Source organism: Prionailurus bengalensis, chromosome D2 (assembly GCF_016509475.1).
Source record: "Prionailurus bengalensis isolate Pbe53 chromosome D2, Fcat_Pben_1.1_paternal_pri, whole genome shotgun sequence".
Classification (NCBI taxonomy): Eukaryota; Metazoa; Chordata; class Mammalia; order Carnivora; family Felidae; genus Prionailurus; species Prionailurus bengalensis.
Window position 1 is genome coordinate 3,168,672 of NC_057351.1, and position 24,209 is coordinate 3,192,880.

A 24,209-nucleotide genomic window follows, 5' to 3' on the forward strand; every position below is an offset into this window, starting at 1 on the left:
CAGGCTCAACATGGGGGAAAAAGTCAGCCTGGATGCTGCCCCCGGTCCCCCACCACCCACTACTGACTGCTGTTTATACCCCACACTTTACAATTTTGGCCGGGCGGCTATGAGAGTATAAAATGGAATGGGAACCATTATTATCTATTATCGTAGCTTAATTTATGTCCTGAGTCACAACTTTTGTGAAAGTAGTGTGGATAAGGGCACCCAGGCTGCACCAGCACCCCCAGCTGCGACCATACAGGCTCCCTTTGCTGGCCTTCATGAGGGGCATTCACATCCACGTCACATGGATTTCATTATGTAACCTGTTAGGAGAATTATAGGATACTCATCTAGACCACTGTTATTTTATACTGTTTCCTTTTCTTAAAATCACCTACTACCTAAGTATAATAATTTACTAGTTTACTGGCAAATTACTTTCTTTTTGACACCATTTTTTTCATGTGATATTAAAAGCACAAGTTCTAGAGTGAATGAGTAGACAAAGGATATACTTCAGTATAAATAAATGGTGTTTGTCTCCAACCTAAAACATAATTTTAATTACTTAATAAAGATTGCCTTTACCTTCAAAAAAAAGTATCTGCTTCCCTAGTATTATTTTTTATTTCTAATAAGGACAGCATTTATTGGACATTGGCTCAACTGAAACAGTACCATGGGAATACACTTAAAATTGTTTGACTTGAAAGTAATAATTGCAAAAAATGTGAATGAATACAGTTTATGTATTCATCTGGGCTGATATTTGGTTTATTTATTTATTTTTGAGAGACAGAGCAAGCAAGAGAAAGAGAGAGAGAGAGAGAGAGAGAGAGAGAGAGAAACACAAGCAGGGGAGGGGCAGAGAGAGAGAATCCCAAACAGGATCCATACTCTCAGCACACAGCCCAATGTGGGGCTCAATCCCATGAACTGTGAGATCATTACCTGAGCTAAAATCAGGATTCAGATGCTTAACCAAATGAGCCGCCCAAGTGCTCCAGGCTATTTTTATTTTTTAAACACAATAAAAAAGCTAATTTCCACCTACTTAAAATGTTCTTTGGACTGGGAATGGTATGGTCAAGTTAAACTTGCCAAGATATTTCCTAAATTAAAGTGTTGTCAGTGGATACTTACCTGAATTATCTAAAGATGCAGATTAGAACATCTAAAGAATATTAAGTGTGAAATGAATATTGCAGAGGAAAATCTATAAACGAAAAGCAAAACATATGCTCACGTAGGTGCGACATATTAGCAACTTGGCAAACAAATTCATTGAAATAATGGGAAGAAATAAGTAAAAGAGATGATGATAGTACTTATGAGGTCAAGGTTAGGTTCACTAAATACAGTATGTACTTTCAATGTAGTATTTTTTAGAGTTTGCTGATTACAGATGCTTTACAGAATCTTTGGATTTTAGAGGTGGAAGGACTCTTAAAGTTTTGCTAATTCAATTTTTTTTCCCATAATCTGTGCAGTAGATTTAGACCCAATGAGTCTTTAACATTTAGCACTTGTCTGTGGTGAAATGAGAATAATAAAACAATGGGGTGATTTTGTTTATTTATTTTTGTCTCCAAAGCTAAGTGTGTTCATTGTATTCTGATATCATGCCCTCTTTGCAGTTTTTATTTTCTGTGGACCTTGTAGATTATAGATGGCTTTTGCTTTAGAAAAAAATTAACGTTTATTTATTTTTGAGAGAGAGAGAGACAGAGCATGAGCAGGGTAGGGGCAGAGAGAGAGAGAGAGAGAGAGAGAGAGAGAGAGAGAGAGAGAGAAAGCGTGTGAGCAGAATTGGAAGCAGGCTCCAAGCTCCAAGCTGTCACCACAGAGCCCGACGTGGGACTCAAACCTACTGACTGTGAGATCATGACCTAAGCCGGAGTCGGATGCTTAATCAACTGAGCCACCCAGGCGCCCCTATGGCTTTTGCTTTTTGAAAGTCTTTCTTAAAGAAAGAAAAGATTATCTATCTCATGTTAGCTTTCCATGGTTTTTGCTGGATTGTTCTTTTCTTGTATGTTGTTGTTGTATATTTTACTAGCCTGCTGCTCTAGTGTGCTGTGTTTAGGTGAAGAGAGTCTAAGTCCATGCAGCTAATTAACTAGTTCGCCATGCTGCCCAACAATTGGTCTTTGGTGTCAGGTAATTCTTCTTGGATAAATGTGTGAGATGGATTTAAGCGAAGCATCAGAAGTCTAAGTGTAAACATAGTAAAAAGAGAAATGTGGAAGAAGTAAGAAGTGTAAGAATAAGAGTAACTGAGTAGTGTCAACCTGCTGGCTGGTAATGGGGGCCATTGAGTTAAAGAGTGACCATGAAAGGGGAAAAGAATAGTTTGATATAAAAAAAAAAAAACCCTGCCAAATCTTTATAATATATCAGAAATGAATTGTGTCATTAAGAAATATTTTCTTGGGCACCCACATGTCTCAGCTGGTTAAACAACAGACTTCATTTCATCTCAGGTTATGACTCACAGTTTATGAGTTCAAGCCCCACATCAGGCTCTGTGCTAGTAGCTTTGAATCCTCTCCTCCCCCCCCCCCAAAATAAATAAATAAACTTAAAAAACAAAAAGAACTATTTCCTTGGAGGCTCACTCTATTGCTGGTTACTAAGTTTTTTTTTTAATTTTTCTTTTTTAACGTTTATTTATTTTTGAGACAGAGAGAGACAGAGCATGAATGGGGGAGGGTCAGAGAGAGAGGGAGACACAGAATCGGAAGCAGGCTCCAGGCTCTGAGCTGTCAGCACAGAGCCCGACGCAGGGCTTGAACTCATGGACCGTGAGATCATGACCTGAGCCGAAGTCGGCCACTTAACCGACTGAGCCACCCAGGCGCCCCAACTGGTTACTAAGTTTTGATGAGTCAAGGAAATAATGATAGGCTGAAATCAATCTTTCATTGATGGATTTGTTATTACGTCTTCATTTTGGGGAGATAGAGCACTTAGGATTACCATCCAATCTATGGACTAGTTTCTCAAGAAAAAGTTTATTTGCACATGAATAAATTGCCACCAAATTCAAGAGTTTCACTAACTACCAAGGTTACCTAGACCCCAGGTTATAGGTTTTGCCTTGGGAAAGCATCTTCCTACTTTTCTTACTCTTAAATTGTTAGAGGGTTTTACATCTCAAAATCAGTAATTGTAAACAGAAGCAAGAAAAGGAGTTGTTAGCTGTACTTTCATATCTATACTTTCATATAGCAGCCCACTAGAGTAACTGGCTGTGGTCCTAATGCTTTCCTGAGCCATTAATTGCCTGCCACGTTTTCCATAATAGAAAGTGATCTCCATGTGACTCGGAAAAAATAAATCTCAGTATAAGCTCTTGCTTCAGTGCAGCTTACTATGTCCTATATTAATCTTTGAATTTTTTAAATTCTTGTGAATTGCTCTCTCTGACGCCGTGACGCTTTTACGACTTTATTATTCAAAGTCTAAAGGTGTTTATTCTGAAAATTCTTAACCCAGCGCCCATCTGTTTTATGTGAAGCGCAGACTATTGCTGCTAGTAAAGGAGTGTGGTAAACCCATGTTTTCAGTCCAAATCCAATCACAACTGGAAATTTTAATTTTATTTAACAGTAAAATAATATCAGCTTATGTCACATATCAGAAAATAAAAATCATATGTGCAAACGTTATTTTCCATCTAAGGAAAATATTTAATATTTATCCTGCTGTATATTATTTCAAACATATATATGTGTTGGCACGTGTCTTTATACTGTCACACTGGGTATGATGTTTCAGCCTGCTTTTTTAATGTGATTTGTAATATACTTCCTTCCATGTGAATGAATGTATATATAATCATTTTTAATGGCTGCATAGTGTTTCATTGGATGAATAAATCGAGATTCTTTTTCAAAACAGTCTCCTATTTTGGACATCAAGTTGGAAGTTATTGATGATTTTCTTTTCTTGCCATATCTTTGTCCAGTTTTGATATCAGGGTAATGCTGGCCACATAAAATGAGTTTAAAAGAATTCCCTCTTCTATCTTGGAAGAGTTTGAGATGGGTTGGTCTCCATTTGTCTTTGAATGCTTGATAGGATAGACCAGAAAAGCCATCTGGTCCTGGACTTTTATTTGTTGGGAGGGTTTTGATGACTGATTCTATTTCCATGCTAGTAATCATTCTGTTCAGATTTTCTATTTCCTCATTATTCGGTCCTGTTAGATGGTATATTTCTAGGAGTTTGTCCATTTCTTCCAGTCTGCCCAATTTGTTGAGACATAATTATTCATAGTAGTCTCTTCTGATCCTTTGAGGTATCAGATATAATGTCTTCCTGTTTCTATTTTTTTTAATATACGAAAATCATTGTCAAATTGGTTTCCATACAACACCCAGTGCTCATCCCAAAAGATGCCCTCTTCAATACCCATCACCCACCCTCCCCTCCCTCTCCCCCCATCAACCCTCAGTTTGTTCTCAGTTTTTAAGAGTCTCTTATGCTTTAGCTCTCTCCCACTCCAACTTCTTTTTTTTCCTTCCCCTCTCCCATGGGTTTCTGTTAAGTTTCTGTTAAGTTTCATACATATCTTTCTCTGTATGGCTTATTTCACTTAGCATAACACTCTCCATTTCCAACCATGTTGCTACAAAAGGCCATATTTCATTCTTTCTCATTGCCACCTAGTACTCCATTGTGTATATAAACCACAATTTCTTAAAATGTTTTCTTAATGTTTTATTTTATTTTTGAGACAGGGAGAGACAGAGCATGAACAGGGGAGGGTCAGAGAGAGGGAGACACAGAATCTGAAACAGGCTCCAGGCTCTGAGCTGTCAGCACAGAGTCCAACGTGGGGCTCGAACCCACGGACCGCGAGATCATGACCTGAGCCGAAGTCGGCCACTTAACCGACTGAACCACCCAGGCGCCCCAAACCACAATTTCTTTATCCATTCATCAGTTGATGGACATTTAGGCTCTTTCCATAATTTGGCTATTGTTGAGAGTGCTGCTGTAAACATTGGGGTACAAGTGCCCCTATGCATCAGCCCTCCTGTATCCCTTGGGTAAATTCCTAGCAGTGCTATTGCTGGGTCATAGGGTAGGTCTATTTTTAATTTTCTGAGGAACCTCCACCCTGTTTTCCAGAGTGGCTGCATCAATTTGCATTCCCACCAACAGTGCAAGAGGGTTCCCGTTTCTCCACATCCCCGCCAGCATCTATAGTCTCCTGATTTATTCATTTTGGCCATTCTGACTGGTGTGAGGTGATATCTGAGTGTGGTTTTGATTTGTATTTCCCTGATGAGGAGCGACGGTGAGCATCTTTTCATGTGCCTGTTGGCCATCCAGATGTCTTCTTTAGAGAAGTGTCTATTCATGTTTTCTGCCCATTTCTTCACTGGATTATTTGTTTTTCGGGTGTGGAGTTTGGTGAGCTCTTTATAGATTTTGGAGACTAGCCCTTTGTCCGATATGTCATTTGCAAAAATCTTTTCCCATTCCGTTGGTTGCCTTTTAGTTTTGTTGATTTTTTCCTTTGCTGTGCAGAAGCTTTTTATCTTCATGAGTTCCCAATAGTTCACTTTTGCTTTTAATTCCCTTGTCTTCGGGGATGTGTCAAGTAAGAAATTGCTATGGCTGAGGTCAGAGAGGTCTTTTCCTGTTTTCTCCTCTAGGGTTTTGACAGTTTCCTGTCTCACATTCAGGTCCTTTATCCATTTTGAGTTTATTTTTGTGAATGGTGTGAGAAAGTGGTCTAGTTCCAACCTTCTGCATGTTGCTGTCCAGTTCTCCCAGCACCATTTGTTAAAGAGACTGTCTTTTTTCCTTTGGATGTTCTTTCCTGCTTTGTCAAAGATTAGTTGGCCATACTTTTGTGGGTCTAGTTCTGGGGTCTCTATTCTATTCCATTGGTCTACGTGTCTGTTTTTGTGCCAATACCATGCTGTCTTGATGATTACAGCTTTGTTTTAGAGGCTAAAGTCTGGGATTGTGATGCCTACTGCTTGGTCGTCTTCTTCAAAATTCCTTTGGCTATTCGGGGCCTTTTGTGGTTCCATAGGAATTTTAGGATTGCTTGTTCTAGTTTTGAGAAGAATGCTGGTGCAATTTTTATTGGGATTGCATTGAATGTGTAGATAGCTTTGGATAGTATTGACATTTTGACAATATTTATTCTTCCAACCCATGAGAATGGAATGTTTTTCCGTTTCTTTATATCTTCTTCAATTTCCTTCATAACCTTTCTATAGTTTTCAGCATACAGATCTTTTACATCTTTGGTTAGATTTATTCCTAGGTATTTTATGCTTCTTGGTGCAATTGTGAATGGGATCAGTTTCTTTATTTGTCTTTCTGTTGCTTCATTGTTAGTGTATAAGAATGCAACTGATTTCTGTACATTGATTTTGTATCCTGCAACTTTGCCAAATTCATGTATCAGTTCTAGCAGACTTTTGGTGGAGTCTGTCGGATTTTCCATGTACAATATCATGTCATCTGCAAAAAGTGAAAGCTTAACTTCATCTTTGCCAATTTTGATGCCTTTGATTTCCTTTTGTTGTCTGATTGCTGATGCTAGAATGTCTCACACTATGTTAAACAACAGCAGTGAGAGTGGACATCCCTGTCATGTTCCTGATCTTAGGGAAAAAGCTCTCAGTTTTTCCCCATTGAGGATGATGTTAGCTGTGGGTTTTCATAAATGGCTTTTATGATGTTTAAGTATGTTCCTTCTATCCCGACTTTCTCAAGGGTTTTCATTAAGAAAGGATGCTTAATTTTGTCAAATGCTTTTTCTGCATCGATTGGCAGGATCATATGGTTCTTATCTTTTCTTTTATTAATGTGATGTATCACATTGATTGATTTGCGAATGTTGAACCAGTCCTGCAGCCCAGGAATGAATCCCACTTGATCATGGTGAATAATTCTTTTTATATGCTGTTGAATTTGATTTGCTAGTATCTTATTGAGAATGTTTGCATCCATATGCATCAGGGATATTGGCCTGTAGTTCTCTTTTTTTACTGGGTCTCTGTCTGGTTTGGGAATCAAAGTAATACTGGCTTCATAGAATGAGTCTGGAAGTTTTCCTTCCTTTTCTATTTTTTGGAATAGCTTGAGAAGGATAGGTATTATCTCTGCTTTAAATGTCTGGTAGAACTCCCCTGGGAAGCCATCTGGTCCTGGACTCTTATTTGTTGGGAGGTTTGTGATAACTGATTCAATTTCTTCACTGGTTATGGGTCTGTTCAAGCTTTCTATTTCCTCCTGATTGAGTTTTGGAAGTGTGTGGGTGTTTAGGAATTTGTCCATTTCTTCCAGGTTGTCCAGTTTGTTGGCATATAATTTTTCATAGTACTCCCTGATAATTGGTTGTATTTCTGAGGGATTGGTTGTATTCATTCCATTTTCATTCATGATTTTATCTATTTGGGTCATCTCCCTTTTCTTTTTGAGAAGCCTGGCTAGAGGTTTATCAATTTTGTTTATTTTTTCAAAAACCCAACTCTTGGTTTCATTGATCTGCTCTACAGTTTTTTTAGATTCTATATTGTTTATTTCTGCTCTGATCTTTATTATTTCTCTTCTTCTGCTGGTTTAGGGTGTCTTTGCTGTTCTGCTTCCATTTCCTTTAGGTGTGCTGTTAGATTTTTTATTTGGGATTTTTCTTGTTTCTTGAGATAGGCCTGGATTGCAATTTATTTTCCTCTCAGGACTGCCTTCACTGCATCCCAAAGCATTTGGATTATTGTATTTTCATTTTTGTTTGTTTCCATATATTTTTTAATTTCTTCTCGAATTGCCTGGTTGACGCATTCATTCTTTAGTAGGGTGTTCTTTAACCTACATGCCTTTGGATGTTTTCCAGACTTTTTCCTGTGGTTGATTTCAAGCTTCATAGCATTGTGGTCTGAAAGTATGCATGGTATGATCTCAATTCTTGTATACTTATGAAGGGCTGTTTTGTGACCCAGTATGTGATCTATCTTGGAGAATGTTCCATGTGCACTTGAGAAGAAAGTATATTCTGTTGCTTTGGGATGCAGAGTTCTAAATATATCTGTCAAGTCCATCTGATCCAATGTATCATTCAGGGTCCTTGTTTCTTTATTGACCATGTGTCTAGATGATCTATCCATTGTTGTAAGTGGAGTATTCAAGTCCCCTGCAATGACCATATTCTTATTAATAAGGTTGCTTATGTTTATGAGTAATTGTTGTATATATTTGGGGGCTCCCATATTCGGCACATAGACATTTATAATTGTTAGCTCTTCTTGATGGATAGACCCTGTAATTATTATTTAATGCCCTTCTTCATCTTTTGTTACAGTCTTTAATTTAAAGTCTAGTTTGTCTGATATAAGTATGGCTACTCCAGCTTTCTTTTGACTTCCAGTAGCATGATAAATAGTTCTCCATCCCCTCACTTTCAATCTGTAGGTGTCCTCAGGTCTAAAATGAGTCTCTTGTAGACAGCAAATAGATGGGTCTTGTTTTTTTTTTTTTTTTTTTTTTTTTTTTTTTTATCCATTCTGATACCCTATGTCTTCTGGTTGGAGCATTTAGTCCATTTACATTCAGTGTTATAGAAAGGTATGGGTTAGAGTCATGGTGATGTCTGTAGGTTTCATGCTTGTAGCAATGTCTCTGGTACTTTGTCTCACAGGATCCCCCTTAGGATCTCTTGTAGGGCAGGTTTAGTGGTGATGAATTCCTTCAGTTTTTGTTTGTATGGGAAGACCTTTATCTCTCCTTCTATTCTAAATGACAGCTTTGCTGGATAAAGGATTCTCGGCTGCATATTTTTTCTGCTCATCACATTGAAGATCTCCTGCCATTCCTTTCTGGCCTGCCAAGTTTCAGTAGAGAAATCCGTCATGAGTCTTATCGGTCTCCCTTTATATGTTAGAGCATGTTTATCCCTAGCTGCTTTCAGAATTTTCTCTTGTTTCTAATTATGTTTATTTGAATCCTCTTTTTTGTTTTTTTTTTTCCCCATTGTTGAGTCCAGCTCAAGGTGGCTCAATTTTGTTACTCTTTTCGAAGACAGCTGTTAGTTTGGTTGCTCTTTTCTGTTGTCTTTTAGTCTCTATTTCATTTATTTCCAATCTGAAATTTGTTATTTTCTCTCTTCTACTAACTTTGGATTTCATTTGCTCTTCTTTTTCTAGTTCATTTAGATGTAAAGTTAGATTATTTATTTGAGATTTTTCTTATCTTTTGATGTAGGCATTTATGAACTTCACTTTTAGCACTGCTTTTGCTGTATCTCATCAGTTTTGGTACATTGTATTTCTTCTTTCAATTGTCTCAAGGTATTTTTTTTTTATTTCTCTTTTCATTTTTTTCTTTGGTCCATTGGGTTTTCAGTTGCATGTAGTTTGAATTTTCTAGTTTTCTTCTTATAATTGATTTCTAGTTTTATACCATTGTGGTTGGAAAGGACACGATACGGTTTCAATATTCTTAAATTTATTAAGGCTCATTTTATGGCTTACCATGTGCTCTATCTTGGAGAAATTTCCCTGTGCACTTGAGTAGACGTATATTCAGTTGCTCTTGAATAGAAGATTCTGTATGTGTCTAAGTCCATCTGGTCTAATGGGTCGTTCAAGGCCGATGTTTCTTTAATGATTCTCTGTCTGAATGATCTATGCATCGATGTAAGTGGGGCATTAAAGTCCCCTACCATTATTGTATTGCTGTCTATTTTTCCCTTTATGTCTGTTAATATTTACTTTATAAATTTAGGTGCTCTTATGTTGTGTGCATAAATGTTTACAAATGTCATATCCTCGTGTTGGACTGACCTCATTATCATTATTAATGTCTTTCTCTGTCTCTTATTACAGTCTGTGTTTTGAAGTCTTTTTTCTTTTTTCTGGTATAATACAGCTTATCCTGCATCCGATTAGTTTCCTGACATGCAGTTACTTAGATTGTTGCCAAAAGTCTTTGTGTTGTTTATTTCGTGAGTATCATGAATCATCACAAAAAATGTAGGGATGCTCTGAATAGCAAATCAGAGCCCACAAGCAGGGGTTGACCCTACTAACAATGCCAAAGCTCCATATTATGGTCACTAGGGTAGAATTCATTTTAGTGTTTCTTAGGGGAAAGTTGCTCTGGAAATTTTTTTATTAGTGGGATTTTTTTTCCATGGAGCTTTTCAAATACAATGATGCTTGTCTAAGTGTCTTAGCCCATCTGGGCTGCTGTAAAAAATGCCAAAGGCTGGGTGCCTTATAAACAGCAGAAACTTATTTCTCACAGTTCCAGAGGCTGAATGTATGAAACCAGGTGCCAGCACAGTCAGGCACAGGTCCTCTCCAGGTTGCAGACTTCTTTTATTCTTACATTGTGGAAAAGGACAAGGACTCTGTCTTAGGCCTCTGTTAGAAGGGTGTTAATCTCATCACCTAGTCACCTGATTCATGTTGTTAAAGGGGGAATAAGAAGTAGATGATGAAACTCACCAAGTGTTAGAATTTCTGCCTTTTACCTTCACCCCCTCCCCAAAATATATTTTATGAGTAGCATAATAAAGGTGTGTTTACTATTGTTAAATCATGCCTAAAGTTGAATAAATTCTGCATTGAGACATACTTTCAAGTGAGCCAAAGACCCCACCTCCTAATACCATCACATTGATCATTGGTATTGCCACATGTGAATTTGGGAGGGCCAGAACATACAAACACTTGCATAGGAGTATTCTTATTTTATTCAAAGTTCTTTGTCTTATAAGGAAGGCACAAAAATGCCTTCAAATGAGCTGAAGTTGATTGGTGAAGAATATTGAGAATATCAACATCATAGGTGCACCTGGGTGGCTTAGTTAGTTAGTTAGTTAGGTGCCCGACTCAACTTAGGTCTTGATGTCAGGGATTTGGGTTCAAGCCCTGCTTCGGGTTCGTTGTTGGGCATGAAACCTACTAAAAAGAAAAAAAAAGGAATATCAACATCACAGAAATGAAAAATAATTTGATTTTTTTTGTATTGTATTGAATATTGTAAATTTGCCGGGGACAGAGGAAACTATTTGTTCTTGGACCACATGATCTGTACGTTTCTTTGTGTATGTGCTGTTTTTCTTTCTTCCTATAGTTCAGAGTCCTCTGTGTATTTCTAATTCTCTCACCCCATTTCTTTGGTTGTATGTGGCTTTTTCTCTTACCAGCGTCCGCTCTGTTGCACCAGGCCCTGTACACTTTTAATGGAAAATGACCACAGTTACTGTGTTTTATCTAATTGATGAGAGAGAGCATCTAAATCCTCACAGGCTTGACTCAGTTACAGCCGGGGGAGCCAGGCGCGGCCACATGGAACATCCTTCTTCCACCTGTTCCTTCTGCGGTATTGAGGGGGAAGTGTGTGTTCCAGAGAAGGAATTCTAAAACATGTCTTCTGTGCTTTGTTCAATGAGGCCATAAACTATCTCTTAATGGGAACATTTGGGCAGTTATGGCCACCTAGAACTAAAAGAAAATTTAATAGGAATAGATGCACATTTTTAAGATTGAATGCTAAAAAAATAAGCTAATAAACAAATGATCCCTACAAAAATTTCCAAGTATAAAAATAATCTTTAAAACTTCTCCAGCCTCCAATGTTTTCATTAATTAGAAAAGTTGTATATGACATTGTATATGACTTTTGACAATTTTTAAGCTTTGTCCATAGGTCTTTCCCTCATGGTCATTATTTTTTATTCCCTATTTTTATTTCAGTTTAGTAAAGTTACCTCGATTTCCTTCATGAAAAAGAGAGACAGAGAAGGAGAAGGTGTAAAATGAAGAATCACGAATGATAAAATAACCAAAACAGGTTGTGTGGCATGAAAATTAGGTCTCAGTAACGAAGGAGCATCACAGTCAAAATGATGGTCTCACTTGGCCAATATTACCTCGTCACTGTTGGGCATAATTGTCATAATGGCATCAATGACTAAACAGTAATAGAAAGAAAAATAGGATTGTGGCATGGTCTTATTATACTTATCTCAAAATTCTGGAAAAACTTTTATAGCTTGACCAGAGAGAAATCATGTTTGTGGAAATCCCCAACATCTTACCTTCTCCTCTTTCAGACTCTAAGTTCACAGCTGTACAGAGAGCATGGGCTCTCATGCCTGTGCCTGAGCCAATGTCCCCGTGACTACCAAGCTACCTGCTTTCACTTCCACAGAGTCCTCCTGATGGCTTGCACTTGGACTTTGGGACAGTCTCCTAATAGTCCTCTCAGCCTATGTCAAGACTCGACCTGTTTTACATTCAAACACAGTTCTGACCTTGTCAACAGATGACTTTCCATTGCTATTATGCCTTCCCTGATATTCTTTTATCTCTGTGATTAGAATCTACCTTTAGCCTTGGCCATCAGTTGAATGTTATCTACTACCAAGACACGCCTTACATGCCACTCCCTACATAAAATATTCCTTTAAAAAAATTTTATTGTATATTTTTAATTAGGGGGAGAGAGAGAGAGAGAGAGAGAAAGAGAGAGAGAGAGAGAGAGAGAGAGAGAGAGAGAGAGAGAAAGAGAGAACGAACAAGTGGGGCAGGAGCAGAGAGAAATTTCCAACTAGGTTCCCTGCTCAGCACAGAGCCCAGTGCAGGGATCAGTCTCATGAACTATGAGATCATGACCTGAGCCAAAATCAAGAGTCAGGCGCTTAACCAACTGAGCCACCCAGGCACCCCCTACATATCATAGTTCTTAATGTTACACTGTTATGAAATTTCTTGCTCTAAACTCTAAAGTCTTCAAAATTCTTTGACTTGCATTGTATTTAAGTTCATCTCACATCAATTTTATGGGATTTGCTTGCCTCACATATTAATCCTAACTCACATTGAACTTTGAATTTAATAAATACAAGTCAATAAACTGAATGCCCTTAATAGTTGATTATAAAAAATTTATCGGGGCGCCTGGGTGGCTCAGTCGGTTGAGCGTCCGACTTCGGCTCAGGTCATGGTCTTGCGGTCTGTGAGTTCAAACCCTGTGTCAGGCTCTGTGCTGACAGCTCAGAGTCTGGAGCCTGCTTCAGATTCTGTGTGTGTCTCTCTCTCTCTTCTCCTCCCCCACTCATGCTCTGTTTCTCTCTCTCTCTGTCAAAAATAAACATTTAAAAAATTTTAAAAAATTATCTTAATATTACATTATACCTAATTATAGTTTCAAATTGGTAATTTCTTCCTTAGTCAACTTATGTCAATATACCATTTATTATGATTATTAAAGTTTAATTTGTGAGGGGAAATTCATAATTCCAGCCAGCCATTTCCTTTAAGTCTTTTCATTATTTAAAACTAATTCAAAAACATACTGTGTCTTATTTCCTTTCACTGTCTTATGGTTATTTGTGAAATAATGAAGATTTTTCACTTTCTGAAAGTAGTGAGTACATAGGAAGAAAAAGCATGACAAAATCCATTCATTCCTGTGAGGATTGAGGTTGGCCTTTGCTTTAGGAGAAATAAAATCAATTCTTTTATACAGGTTTGCTAAAAACATGTTTTCTTATTAAATCAGTGAGCCCTCCAAATAACATGGTTTTTGGAGAAAACTCAATTCCCCTTGGATGTAAGATGTTTGCTACAATCAACAATGTTCACATCAATAAATTTCTTACAAAAATGACTTTGCATGTTAAATCCTAAGTTATTGTCTGAACACCTCATAATAAAATTTTAAGTTTTTGTGTTTTTCAAATCACAAAATTCATACATATTTGTTGGTAATTTTTCCCTTCTTACTTTCTACCCTCAACCTTACTCTTCAAAGCTAACCTCCATCAACTGTTGGTATGTATCATTCCCAAACCTTATTTATGCGTATCAAAACTTATACTCGATATACACTAATGTATAAAAATGTGCAAATATGCCGTCAGGTATCATGTTAAACATTCGTTTTTAAACTGGGAGAATAGTTGGCATGTCTAGGTATAATACGAATGGTAGTTGTTTTGGATAATTAGCCCAAAACAATTTATACACAGGGTTTTTTTTTTTTCTTCGTTATGAAGCAATTGAAGAGAATTAGGGAAGGTAAAATTGGCTGAACAGTTGTGAAAGGTAAACCAAAATTTCCCTAACAGATTCCTAAGCCTTTTGTGGTCCCCAAACTCTCACTGACTTGTAGAGCTGCACTTGCTATATTTATGACCTTCTTATGCGGCAGAATAGAATCTATTCCAAGGCAAGATTACAACGTGTGTTATATATGAGCCGCAGGGAATTCTGGCCTTCAGCACGATCCATTATGGTTGGAATTTATTGCAAGCTAAGGTCTATCCATGCTGCTCACAGTTGCAAGGGAGCTAGAGTCGAGAGTGACAAGAGTTCCGAGTGACCTGGTTACGTCTAATTTATGGGCACTTCACGGGACCAAGTAGGGGCTTAGTGCACAGTGCATTTGATTCCCTACCTGCAGAGATTGTGACCTCTCTGTCCAGTACTAGCACTCACTACAGCGTTAGAAGCTGAGAGGAAATGGGTTTGTAGGGCTCTTTTGTAATATTCAGAAGATAAATAACTTTAGAAGAACGTAATTCGCCCAAATGTCTTCCGAGAGATGCCAAGTGCAAACACAGTACAAGTATTTGGTTTCGTTTGGTTGTCTTTGTGGCTTTTTCTCTTTTGCTTCTGTTGTTGTTTTTACTTTACAATTGAAATACACAGGACTTGCCTCAAAAATCTATTGAAGAAAACACTTTAAAACTGATAGTAAAAAGGGAGAGACCTAATCTTTTTAAGTGATCTTTTTGCCTCGAGGTTCCTTATTTTCAATGATGTCTTGCTTGTAAGATGGTCCCTTCTATTCTGCACTGCCTTGCATTAATACAAAACCTCTACTTATATTGAAAAGAAATGCTTTGTGGTATTTTTTTATTCATTGTTGTTATTTCTTCTCTCTGAGACTACAGTGAATAAGCTTATATACCTTTTCAAAACAACCATTTAGATGTTGAGTGCATCTTGAGTGTTTTAGATTAAATATCCTCAGATTGTATCACACATTCTCAAGGTGTTCAGACTTTACATCCTATTTGCCCATAAAATAGTGCTAACTAGAGTCTGGCCATCTCTGCATCTGATATTACTAACGAATATGAACGTTGTACCAAGGCTCCATTGTCCGTTGACAGCATTGATGCAAAAACTCATCTCTCGCTCATCAAGATTTCACAATGATATTTTCGCATTAATGTGTGTAGCCATTTATTATACTTGGTTAATACCAATAAGGTGATTTAAATTTATTATTATAAAAATATATCATTGTGTAACCTATTATTCTGTCTTACTAAAATGATTTTGAATGTTGCCTTTTGTCATAAAATGTATGCTATATCCTTCTGAGCTTTGTGGCATTCACGGATTTTTTTACACATGACCTTAATGTCTTCATTTATGTCAGTAATTAAAAGTGGAATGAGGTATATATCAGAACACGGAGCTATATGGCACTCACCAGATAACTTTCCTGCGTATGTTAATGATTCTTCAATTTATTCTTTCTAGGTACATTTATTCAGTCTGGTACAAACAAATTAAAATGCTTTTTTTTCCTTTTACACTGCCTGTAAAAATATCTCAAGATTAAATAATGCTTGCTTCAGTTTAGATACGGTTTCTACAGTATTCTTCTCACTTAGAAATGTGGCATGTGGGGTGCCTGGGTGGCTCAGTCAGTTAAGTACCCGACTTCAGCTCAGGTCATGATACCACAGTCCATGAGTTCAAGCCCCGCGTCGGGCTCTGTGCTGACAGCTCAGAGCCTGGAGCCTGTTTCAGATTCTGTGTCTCCCCCTCTCTCTGACCCTCCCCCATTCTGTCTCTCTCTGTCTCAAAAATAAATAAATGTTAAAAAAAATTTTTTTTAAATGTGGCATGTGACATTTTTCATGAACCTATGCTCACTTCCAGTAAGTGATGCTATATCTTTAAATTGGTTTCAATCCAAATATTTAATAATTTACTTCATAATCCAAAATTATAGTTTATATTTTAAAAATTCTATGTTTTTTGCTTTCTTGGGTATTTAGCTTTTTTTTTATAATTAAAAAGATAATTGGGGCACCTGGGTGGCTCAGTTGGTTATGCATCCAGCTTCGACTCAGGTCATGATCTCATGGTTCATGGGTTTGAGCCCCGCATCGGGCTCTGTGCTGACAGCTCAGAGCCTGGGGCCTGTTTCAGATTCTTTGTCTCCCTCTTTCTCTCTGCCCCTCCCCCGCTCATGCTCTGTCTCTCTCTTTCTCTGTCTCAAAAATAAATAAAACATTTAAAAAAAATTTACATCTGCTAGCTGTGCCTAGGGCAGGGTAACCTCATGTGATACTCAGAATGATCCTATCCTATCGGTCTTTAATTTTATCTCTGTTTTTAGAAATGAGCAAAGCCCTGAGAGGTTTTGTACAGAGTGTGCAGCTAGTAGGTCTCTGTTACTGGCCGGAAGTCACGTAGTCTGACATGGGGAGTCCACACCATTATCTACTCCAGGCACAGTACTGGTTACTGGGCGGAGAGCTTCAGTCATGACAAAAGGCCACACCAGGCTTTATGGAGCTGCCAGTGCAGTGAAGGGGGACCAACAGAACTAAATATATAAAGTATGTCATATGCCAAGTGGTGGGTGAGAAACATAGTACAGAAAATAAGTAGTGCGGGGAGAAGTTGAAAGGGGAGAGCAGGCTGGAAGACGACGTGTCAGAATATGTCATTCTGATAAAATGATGTATTTTGTGTGACAGCTTTGTAAGCTCAAAAAAGGCTTGAAAAGCACAAAGAAATATTTTGTAGTGTTAAACGCTTTGACTCGAGGGTCAAACAGATGTAGGTCTGCGCCCCAGTTCTGAAAGGTCTTGGCCATGTGACCTGAGTAATAACTGCCCTTTGGATGACACTTTTCAGGAATTTATCATTAAAAATAGGGCAAGTTGGCACATATGCGTAGAATAATTATTGAAGTATGGTTTATAATGGCAAAAGTGGACAACATAGAGCTTCTTGTTGTAAGTTTCTACTAAGACAATTATGCTATCAACTATATGAAATCATATAATATAGCATCACACTAGATACCTAATTACTGTAGTCAATCTGTATTTACAAATTTGGGATGCTATTCACGTGTGTGTGTGTGTGTGTATAACAGGAGTATATTTGTATTTAGAGAGAGAAAGATTAGCAAAATAAACACTAAATGTATAGAATGAGTAAATGTGGTTGGTGGACTATGAATGGATTCTCTTCTTTTGATTATATGTTAATTTTTATCAGATATGAACACATAATATTTTAGCAAAAGTGTAAATGAGCACAAATGTTACACAACGCCTTTTGCCCGAGGATTTTATCATGAACACGTTGTTTTCATAAATCACAAGCTCATGTAATGAATGATATTTTAACTTTTGGACAGAATTCGTTTTACCCCCTCTGTCTTGTGACTGTGCTCTCCACTCGTCCTCCCATGGTGAACATGCATCCCGAGGTCCTGTACTTTGAGACACAAAATGGAGAAGCAAAATAATCATGGTTGTCCTCTCTTGTCCTCAAACAGGGCAAAATGGATCAATTTTCATAAATTATCTTCATTGTAAAATGAAGAAGCATAGAAAGTTTTATAAAACAGGGGCGCCTGGGTGGCTCAGTCGGTTAAGCGTCAGACTTCAGGTCATGTCATGATCTCACATGTGAGTTCCAGCCCCAGGACAGGCTCTGTGCTGACAGCTCAGAGTCTGGAGCCTGCTTCGGATCCTCTGTGCCACCCCACCCCCACCACCCCAGCTACTCTCTCTGCACCTCCCTTTCTCTTGCTCTCTCTCAAAAACATAAACATTAAAATTTTGTTATGAAACAAATGTGCTTTGGCCATCATGAGATGCTTCAGTTTCAACTGCTTTTCTTAAAAAAGGATGCAATTTCTGCGTTGCAGCCCCCGATGAACATACACTCGATCGTGGTGCAGGTGCAGTGCATCAACAAGAAGGTGGGCACCGTCATCTACCATGAGGTTCGCATCGTGGTGAGGGACCGTAACGACAACTCTCCCACGTTCAAGCACGACAGCTACTACGCCACGGTGAATGAGGTCAGTGCCCTCTGCCCGTAGGTCGCTGTGTACTGTGGATGCTTTCAAATGATGCTTACAGCAGGCTTAACTGTTCAGAAATTGAAAACAAAGAAATAAAAAAAACATTTTACAGAATAGTGCTTCGGAGGAAATAAGATCTGGGTGACTTTCTAGTAGGATTTCAGGGATTCATTTTGCTGCAAAAAAATTTTGATTTGTGTGTAATAATGACTGAAACATTGGTATTTTTGATCATCGTGGACAATTTAATGCCAGAATCCACATATATGCTTACTACGGGTTAACAGGAGATATTTATTATCATTATAACTTGTTGCATTATTTGTTTTCCATTATCTCTAAGGTGGGAGCAGGAATTAAATACTGGAAGAAAATATCTATTCAAGATTCTTTTAATTTAAAGTTATTTCCTTAATTTTAAAAGTTCTGGCATATCAAATATTTAAATATAAATAACTGCTCAATTCTTATGTTTTTAAAAATTTTAAGTATTACTGCTTTTATTACAACATGATTTTTGGTTGTTTATTTCTTTTTCTTTTGTTTTCCCTTTGAGCCAAAATCCATGAGCCAAGAAGCCCTTTTATGTTATTTTTTTAAAAAGTGATGGTTGGGGCGCCTGGGTGGCGCAGTCGGTTAAGCGTCCGACTTCAGCCAGGTCACGATCTCGCAGTCCGTGAGTTCGAGCCCCACGTCAGGCTCTGGGCTCATGGCTCAGAGCCTGGAGCCTGTTTCCGATTCTGGGTCTCCCTCTCTCTCTGCCCCTCCCCCGTTCATGCTCTGTCTCTCTCTCTCCCAAAAATAAATAAACGTTGAAAAAAAAAATTAAAAAAAAAGTGATGGTTACTCTGTTAATTTTTTGTTACTCCACTATGAAAATATTTCTTTTTTTTTTTAATTTTTTTTTTCAACGTTTATTTATTTTTTTTGGGACAGAGAGAGAGCATGAACGGGGAGGGGCAGAGAGAGAGGGAGACACAGAATCGGAAACAGGCTCCAGGCTCTGAGCCATCAGCCCAGAGCCTGACGCGGGGCTCGAACTCACGGACCGCGAGATCGTGACCTGGCTGAAATTGGACGCTCAACCCACTGCGCCACCCAGGCGCCCCGAAAATATTTCTAAAATATCTAATATCAGCTATTATAGATGCTTTAGATGCATAAAAAATGAACCATATTAAAAAAATAATTTTAATGTTTATTTATTTTTGAGAGAGAGAGCGTGAGCAGGGGAGGGACAGAGAGAGAGGGACACAGAATCCAAAGCTGGCTCCAGGCTCTGACCTGTGAGCACAGAGCCTGATGTGAGGCTCGAAATCACAAACCATGAGATCATGACCTGAGCCGGAGTCGGACGCTTAACCGACTGAACCATCCAGGCGCCCCTGAACCACGTTTTTAATAGTCCCTATTCTAGCAGATTATTTTTACTCCCCAGATTTTGTTTTAACCTCAAAAGCTATGTACCTACTTTATAGGAGGAAATGTATAATCTGGGCGTTAAGCACAGCAGTGGGCCTTTAACCTCTACATGCTTGTTTTTTGAAATCATTTAAAATGTATCTGAATTATCTCAATATTGTTGTATTCATAAAAAATTGAGGAAATTATGTGTCTTATAATGTGAGACTTTGTAGGTGGAATTAGCAAAAAAGAAAAAAGCCCTGAACTGCCCTTTTAAGGTTAACAGGACAATTTTGCTGGTCAGTCGGTGTTAACATCTTTTGCTTTTATTTAACTGGCGCTTGCTAAAACAAACAAATGTTAATTAATGTAATTAACTGTTTTGCATGATCAATTATTGTAGCATCTGAAGTACACTCTTTGAATGAGATTTTGCTTTGAGTGCTGCCTTCATTTGTGAATAAACTGGTATCAGATGGATTATCTCAGACAGCAGATCTAATCGCAAAATCTACTCATGCACCATAATTCACTGTTCCTGGAGCTGCGGCTTTGGTTCATTTTTTGTGAAGAAATTTGCAATGTTCAGCTTGCATTTCAGAGTGCCTTGTGTGATTTGACTGCTTCCACACCCCTCCAACCTGCTCAGCGCCTTGCGAAAAAATAACCTTTTCAAGTACTATTTTAATCTTATTATTCCCCTATTCAGAAATTGTGTAAAATCTCTCATTATTTTCTGAACAAAGGTCATGTGTCTCCACTGGCTGACTTTCAAGATCTTCTGTAATCTGACCTATTTTCTGCGTATTCTTAGCATTAGGTTGTGAATGCATCGCCATCCAGGTTAATTTCTGCGCAACTCGCAAACTTTTCTTTTTCCAGGGCTTTGCCCACACCGTTCATTGTACTTATAACAGGATCCTCCAATTTTTATCCTTTTAAAGTTTAACTCAAGACCTATTACCATTTCCTAGTTCCGTAGTCATCCCTGATCACTCCAGTACACCCCTGTGCTGTCTCCCTAACTCTAATTTTTTTTTTAATGTTTATTTATTTCTGAGACAGAGAGAGAGACAGAGCATGAGCGGGGAAGGGTCAGAGAGAGAGGGAGACACAGAATCCAAAGTAGGCTCCAGGTTCTGAGCGGTCAGCACAGAGCCCGACGTGGGGCTCAAACTCACAGACTGTGAAATCATGACCTGAGCTGAAGTTGGTCGTTCAACCGACTGAGACACCCAGGCACCCCTGTCTCCATAACTCTAAACTTCTACAGCATCTGGATAAACGTTGCTTGGAGTGATAAAAATTTACAGAAAAGTTAAACTTTCTCTTTTTAAAAAATTTTTATAAGTTTATTTATGTTTGAGAGACACAGAGACTATGTGAGCGGGGGAGGGGCAGAGAGAGAGAGAGGGAGAGAGAGAGAATCCCAAGCAGGCTCCACACTGTAAGCACAGAGCCTGAGGTGGGGCTCAATCTCACAACCATGAGATCATGATCTGAGCCGAAACCAAGAGTTGGACCCTTAACAAACTGAGCCACCCAGGCTCCCCAATAAGTTAAACCTTTTATCTTAAACGTTAATATCTTAATATTCTGTTAAACGTTATTTGGAGAAGCCCGGGTTTCCTTGCAAAGCTGCCATTTATGGTTCTTCTCACTCATTTCCCTAAAGTCTGCTGAGGCAGTCCCACCTCTGCGATACTTTGGCCATACCTTCTGTGGTTGGATTCTGAGGCCATGTGTAGCTGATGGCCACGTTCCCCTGTATATATGTAGTTTCTTGGAAAAAAACAAAATTTTCTTTAAAACGCAAAACATAATCACAAGGAAAAAAAATGAAATTTAGCTATTTTTTTTCATCCTTCATTTGAGTGGATCTTCTACAGTTCTCAGTATAATTTGCTTGGACACACACACACACTGTGCAGTTATATGTACATATATTACATATGTATGTATGTGTGTATATCTGTTCACTCATTTATAGCGTATAAATCTCTCATAGTCTCCTTCAACTACAACACTGCCTGTGAAATTAAGTTAAATTACATGGCACTGAGTAGATTTTACTGTGCGCCAGATTGCAAGACATTTTCCATGTGATTTCTCCTTTTAGTACAAGACACACAGTTAATGCATTTAAGACTAGGAGGATCTAAATGTTTCTCAGAAAAATTAAAAATCGTTCACAGTTTAATAGATTGTTGATGTCAAAATATTTTGCACTTCCTTAAAATCCGAAAGACAGGTATAAAGTCATTATCACAGATTCATGAATGAAGTTTCCAGAATTAAAGTCCCGATGACTCACTCTCATTCGCCGTGAGAACAGACGTCTGTAGCAAGAAGTGGCTGTGTTACACGGTGAACTGGTCACAACCTTGGGAGTAAAACCCAAGTCCTTGGTCCAATCATTTCTTCCCTAGTTATTAATAGACATCCTGTGTGCGAAATTATCACCACTCTCATGTAACTGATTTTAAAAATAAATATCAGGGATTATACTTATGGTATTATAATATTATAATCACAAACAGTACCTTATAAAGATGCATTAAATGTCCGTCTTTTTTTACTCTTTGTAAACATATTATTCTATGTTTGTCAAGAATTTACTAAAATATTAATGTCTGTATCTAAATACCAAGCAAGGACTGTTACAAGTTTATAATTCCTTGTTTGTGAGCAGGACATCAGATGTTGCAAGTATTTTTCTCTGAGTAATTGGAGACTCAGTTAATTTTGGACAATCATAGTATCACTAAGTAATTAGTAGGTTTGAAGAAGAGATTGCACAGTCTAATTGTTGCTGATCGTCCTTAAGCGATTTTTGAAGATAAATATTTTCTGCCGTGATCTTTTTAATAACACATGCATTGCACCCTCAAAAATTTCTTTTGACATTAAAAGCAAAGAAGGGCAAGTCAAGGCGGACATTTGAGCCACGAAGAATTAATCTCCAAATTATATAGAGATTATATTTGTCGTGATCTTTAATGATCTCTTCACAGAGGGTGCACTTTTTAAATCAATATTAATTTGTTCTTTCCATCACCTTACATATCATCTTAAATGTACTTTGCTGCTCTGACATGATATGTTTTATTAGACATAATTTGTTGGCAGTTTCTGGAGGAATGTTTCCTTGCATATCTCTTGCATCGATAGATGGCTTACAGTCTCTTGAAAGGAAGGAGGGTAGGTAGAAAAGGGGAGAGGAAGGGAGAGAAGGAATTTAAATTTTGTTATTTTAAGCCTGTAACCTTAAGTTTAGATGGCTTTGCAGCTTTCCAGTTAGATAGCTTAAATTTTCTTTTACTTTCCTTTGAAAATGTACTTACTGCAAGATGTTTTGTAATTCATAATAGATGAAAAGATGTGCGTGATTCCATTGTATTATGTAGGGCACTTTATTGCAGTGATATTTTCTATCCTTTTACTTACAGTGAGACTAATTGTAATCCTACAGCTTCAGAAGGAAAGGACTCAGTTCTGATGTCACCTGTGCTTTCTAGAAAATGTGTCTTTCTTCATACTTCACTAGTCTGTGTTGTTGAGATTAATTATGCTTTACTATTTTATCATTTCATTTCATTTGGTTAGATTATTTACTTAGATTCAAATATCAATAACTGAAGTATTTGATTCTAACAGTGACAATAATAAATAAAATGTATTCTCTTTATTATATTATTTCCATATTTATTGTAAAGATTTAATCCTACATTCATTCCTTAAAACATTTTTTACTACTGACTCTCTTATGGTTTCTTAAATAATTTGCTTAAACAGATACAGAAAATATTTGTTTTACTGTGTTTCTGTTCCACTAAATACCTTAGGAGTAGGGATCCCACTTTTGATAAATTTAAAACTGACATCTTTTCTGCACATATTACTTTTAAAATATAAAAGTTTTATGTGTGGTAAAATTGCCTTATGTTGGGACAGTAGGGATTGAGTTAGAGTTCTAGAACTATGGGTGATTTTTAAAATTTGATGATTTCTGAAGTGTTCATAATGAGGTAATGTTTTGCCTATAAGATGTACAAATTCTTAAGACTGGCATTTAATATAAAATATTCTGTTAAAGTGGTGACTTTAATTTTTTTTTTCCCACGTTTATTTATTTTTGGGACAGAGAGAGACAGAGCATGAACGGGGGAGGGGCAGAGAGAGAGGGAGACACAGACTCGGAAACAGGCTCCAGGCTCTGAGCCATCAGCCCAGAGCCTGACGTGGGGCTCAAACTCACGGACCGCGAGATCGTGACCTGGCTGAAGTCGGACGCTCAACCGACTGCGCCACCCAGGCGCCCCTAAAGTGGTGACTTTAAATTGAAAGATCTGCTTCATTGTTTCTAATCACTGTTAATGATACCCTGACGGCCTTTTGAGATTCGTATTTTTAGGTATACTACAGTTTACAGGTAACATTTGCCCTACCTCTGTGTGCTTCTGAATGGACCATGCAATTTCGGTGTCCATAAGTAAAGTTTTATTACAATGCAACCATGCCCATTCATCATATACTGTTGTGTGCTGTGAGCAGAGCTGAGTAGTTGTGTGACCGTTTGGTGTCCTGTTGAGTCAGAAGCTGTACCAGGTGATTGATCACACAAAAGTAAACTGTATTTGCAGCCAATAAGGATCACAGGGAGTAGTTTCCAAAGCCATGAGTCCCCATGAATCCCCATGAGT

At 37.9% G+C, this 24,209-nt stretch overlaps 1 protein-coding gene across 7 annotated transcripts in view; it reads left to right on the forward strand.

The window, feature by feature from the left end:
* The window catches only part of PCDH15 (protocadherin related 15), a 1,256,363-nt gene that overhangs the window by 724,348 nt on the left and 507,806 nt on the right, over positions 1–24,209 (forward strand). For all 7 annotated transcript variants that reach the window (XR_006299724.1, XM_043596132.1, XM_043596136.1 and 4 more), the window contains one exon: positions 17,944–18,099. Coding sequence is in view for 6 of the 7 variants with exons in the window: in XM_043596132.1 (XP_043452067.1) it covers positions 17,944–18,099 (156 nt within the window). In the remaining variant the exon portion in view is untranslated. The remainder of the gene's footprint in view (positions 1–17,943; positions 18,100–24,209) is intronic.